The sequence below is a fragment of the Myxocyprinus asiaticus genome, chromosome 9 (assembly GCF_019703515.2).
Source record: "Myxocyprinus asiaticus isolate MX2 ecotype Aquarium Trade chromosome 9, UBuf_Myxa_2, whole genome shotgun sequence".
In the NCBI taxonomy this organism is placed as follows: domain Eukaryota; kingdom Metazoa; phylum Chordata; class Actinopteri; order Cypriniformes; family Catostomidae; genus Myxocyprinus; species Myxocyprinus asiaticus.
The window spans coordinates 52,475,972-52,480,703 of NC_059352.1; the positions used below are offsets into that span (position 1 = coordinate 52,475,972).

General features: G+C 41.5%; 1 protein-coding gene across 1 annotated transcript; it reads right to left on the minus strand.

Moving 5' to 3' along the window:
* Positions 1-544: 544 nt before the first annotated feature.
* Positions 545-4,531, minus strand: atf4a (activating transcription factor 4a). The gene is given in 4 exon segments (XM_051706953.1): positions 545-1,479; positions 1,481-1,758; positions 3,206-3,598; positions 4,365-4,531. Coding segments are annotated over 3 exon segments (1,179 nt in total). The 5' UTR covers positions 3,495-3,598; positions 4,365-4,531; the 3' UTR covers positions 545-867.
* Positions 4,532-4,732: the final 201 nt, after the last annotated feature.

The following is a 4,732-nucleotide window of genomic DNA, read 5'->3' on the forward strand; positions in this document are numbered from 1 at the left end:
TGCATCCCTGAATATATTTTAATCGTATTTCTCTGTACGTATCAGTTATTATAGTCACATTAAAATATGAATAGCTCATTTGAGACTGTTTTGAGAGATTTATATTCATTAAGAGTTCAGAATCTTACTCAGCATCTTAAAGGTGGATATGGAGGGAAAACGTCACCAAAAATGCCCCCGAAACTCAACGTGTGGCAAAAAAAGCCCTAGCAATGAAACTTTGTTTTTCATTTGTAACATCTGATATAGTTCTTTAAATGATAGTCCTAGTGATGCATATTATGGGTTGATGTTGATTTAATTCTTGGGGTAAGAGGTAACATTTTTAATGTTAAGAATGTGTAAGTGAACTGATTGACTCGAGACAGCCATGTTTGAAATAGTTTGAAAAAAAAAAAAAAAAAAAAAAAAACAATCCCTTAAAATATTAAACCCAGGTGGTCAAATATTGCCCTTTAGCATTAAACTTAATTCTGACACCAATAGTGACACCTTTTGACTGCAGGTAGACAACTCGGCTCTTAAAGAGGACACAACAGAATAATTCAGTTGAATGGCATCTTTAATAGAAAATAGGAAAGCAACTGTACAATCCAACACACATCATCATCATCATCATCATGACAGATTGAGCATGTTTAGCCAGTTTTAAATAGAGCAAAAGAGCGCAAGTGACGCTTATTTACAAACACAACAGCAAATGATTCAGTGTAACAACTCGTGAGGCCCCTTACTGGACGATAAACAATTCGAGTAAAAAGAGTGAATAGCGCAGACAACCTTCCCAGTAACAAACATCAGTGAGCTAACGTGACGCATCTAAACCTAAAGTGAGCTGATGTCATCCTGGACTAGTTCTCGTCCGTCTCAGGCGGAGCTGACCTTTGATTTCTTGCGGTTTTTTGCAGAACGAACTTCCTCCATGAGACCTTTCAGGTACTGAATCTCACGACTGATGGAATCGGCTTTGTCCGAGAGCTCGCGGTTTCTCTTCTCCAGCTCTTCACATTCAGCATTTAGGGACTCCTGCTCGACCCGTTTCTTCTGACGATACCGGGTCGCTGCTGTTTTGTTCTGCTCCATCTTCTTCAGTTTCTTCTCCACCACTTTAGGAGCGCCGGACGCGGTCTTCACACGGCCAGTAACGACTGGTGCTGTATCAGGGTTGGGTTTGGAGTATGGTTTGGTTCTGGAGGAGCCCTCAGGCTTGGGTGATGGTGCAGGTTCTTGTTGGTGAACCGGGGAACCGGAGACTGAAATTCCGCTGTCGCTGTCAGACGAGTCGCCAGTGCTTACTTCCTCTTCAGGGGTTAGGACCACCAGGATGTGGGATGGAGAGAGATTCAGCATGATTCCAGAAGATTGGAGCACAGTGGAGGACTTCACCACGGACACATCCAGCATACTGCCCAACTCCAGAGTGTACGGTGAGGAGACGGGAGAATCGAGAGACGGCACTGGAGACGGAGGTTCGGACTTTGATCTCTACAGACTCCAGTTCTGCTGGTTTTTCTGGTTCAGTTGTTGGTTCTGAGAGGGGAAGTTCGAGGGGAAGCGTGGGCAGCGTGAGGACTGGTTCTGATGAGCTGAATGGAAGGGAATCGAGGTCCAGGTCCATTTCGGTGTCCAGACAAGCCAGCAGCTCTTCTGGAGAATTGGGTGGCTCGTCGGAATCACATGATCCGATGAGAGAATCCAGGTCAAAGTCGCTCAGGTCTAATTTCTCATTCATCCAATCCATGCCAGAAAATGCTTCACCTGTCAGAATAATACAAATATTTCTTTGATTACAAAGAGAGGCAATAAAGCGATCCAACATATCTCCACCACAATTACAAATAATAAGGGGTGGACGGTATGAAGAAAATCTCAGTAAAAATTGTTTCTTAACGCCATGCCAGCTTCTATGGATACTTTCATGGTGAAAACCAGGTTAAAATAACAGTAAACCTAAATGAGATGTTTAAGATTCATTTTTACTAGAAACTCAAAACAAAACTTTGATTAAAATACGCAATTACAAGGTCAATGGATATGGGTTTTTTAATGGTCGATGCCAATATCCAGAGAGCAGAATAGCTGATATAATGACGATATGTCTCACAATTTAATATAAAAATTTATTATTTAGCAATATATTAAATTTTACACAAAACTTTAAACTTTGTAAAATGTTTAATTATTAGATTGAGTGTTTTAGATGGTATAATGGTTTAATACTCACTTTTGCTTATTTTCTCTTGGACACAAACAAAAAATATTAGTTCTGACCAGGTTCAGAAATTATCGTAAATACGAGTTTCTCAGTCGTAAGTTGCACATGAACGACCCCTGAAGTCGTAATTACGAGTGGGGAAACTGAGAAACAGTTTCCGAGTTTAAAAGAGACGTAAACTTTTAACATGGCGGAGGAGAGGATGGTTTCTGTAGTGAATGATGGTTTTATTTTTAATTAGAGCTAATTGATAACCCTGGACTTTGGTCATTAACATTTTGTATATCAGCAACCATCTGATTTATGTTGTACATTTTTACACAATGAAACTAGATTGTATTTGACCAAGATTCCATTATCGATATGTATTATGGTGTCAAAATAAAAGTTCCCCAAGAAATAGGTATGAACGCACCTGGCGTCGTCCACGTTTCCTGTTCTATTCGACAACAAAGCACTTACGACTTCAGAAGATGTAAGTCATATTTCAACAGCAAAATAACGTGGCTTGCGGAACATAAACATTTACCAAAATGCCCCTATAATTTTGAAATGTTGGGGCAAAATATGGCCTTAAATTCTTTTTTCTTTTTTTTACTTTTAAAATCGGTTATTGTTCTTAATTGTCTATTCTATGCTTAGTTAAGCATTTAATCTCTTGTTAATAAACTGGTTTAATTGAACTAACCTAAACAGCATTGTTTTTGTTTTTTTTAAATATAGCCCTCATAAATGGTAAAAAAAAATAAAGGCCTGAAAAACAAATGCAGGTCAGAAATATTGCCTTAACACTAAAGTTAAATTCTGACAGTGGCTCTGATCCTAAATTCAAATGAGTGTAAAAATATGCGCACACACACCTGTAACCGCACATCAGTTATAATCTATATTAGCATGCCAAGCTGATACACAAACATGTATAACTTCATACCGCCCAGCCCTAACCACAATCATTTTTAATGACTGATGTGTACGTTCAAGTGTGTTCACCATGTTTCTGCTCTGGCTCAGTTTGTGCTCCGAGCAGCTCAGACGCAGGAAGCCAGGAGAGCGACAGCAGGTCTGACTTACACCCTACAGAAGCGTGAGGACAGGGAGAGAGGGGCGAGAGAGAGGAAGAGTCAGCGTAAGAAGAGGACAGGGGCGATGAAGACCCCTCTGATAGAGCACTCTCCTCATCATCGTCCAGAAGGGGCCCAAAGGGGTCAGCCATCAGAGATGAGGGTCCCAAGAGCAGGGACCCCACATCCTCCAAACACATCGGGAACATCAGAGACATGACTGTGGGTCAGAGGGACTTTGTGACGGGGTTCTAGTGAGCTGGTGAACGGTGCGGTTATGCTGTCTACTGCAGCAGAGCTGTGGGTGATCACCACGAGAGACCTGAAAGAGAAGAAACACATGTGAAACTCTTACAACTGATTTAAGACTGCATATGTTCAGAATTGTTTGTAGAAATTACAAACATACCATATTGTTTTTCCTCTGACGTTTTTAGAGGTTGTTACAGTAATGTTAAGAAACAGTGAAAGGAATTTCTGGCAATGGAACAGGAAGTTCCACAAAAAAAAATTCTGTATTTGAGTAACAGTAAAACCAGATACCATCACCACTGGCATTTACTTTTGCACCATTAATATTTAGCAAACTTAAACTCCTCCTACCAACAACCACTCTTGCCAGGAAATCCCCGCCCTGCTGACATTTCCTAATTTGGTCATGAACGCGGAAAGCCCCGCCCTATAGTTCCTATGAAAGATGACGGTGTCCTCGCGCCATTTCCAGCACCCATCACGCGGAAAGAGCGCGCGCGCCATTTTGAGGTGCCACGTTGCCGCGCGACAGGAGATCGTAAAAGTTTATTTTATTGTCACAACAAATATTTACTATCTATCATACACATATATTATATCGTAACAGCGTGTTTTCGAAAAGGAAAACGGGACTCGCTCGAGTGAAGGACTTCCCACAGTAACCGGCTCACCAAAAATAAAAATGAATAAAAACACCTATGCTGTTGATTATTTCTTAAACCTCAATCAGGGCTAGAACAATACGAACATAGAGAACAGTTTTCTGAAAGTTGAGTCTGTGACATATGGTCCGACATTATCACCAAATCAGACTTCAAATGCTGAGAAATACTTACGCCATTTTGCCAAATAGAGCCGGTGCACTTGACCGTTGCACTGCCGATCAGCCGCTGCGATTTCTGCCGCTGCAAGCCGCTAAACTGCCATGTTGCCCGCGGGGAGAGGAGCGCGTGAGTAACTGGAGATAACTGTAAGAGGAAACAGAGATATGACAGCGATCCCGCTTATATACTCACACATTACACCCACACAATCACCTTCCGCCACACCAACCTGCTCGTGTCACGCCGCTCATATCTGGTTGCTGATTGGTTGCTGAGCTTGCCACCATTCAGCAACAAGTAGTACCCAAATATTTACGTTCTCGCGAAATGTAGGTCATGTGACTGAGCTAAAACAGGACACAGGAAGACACACAGAAAGC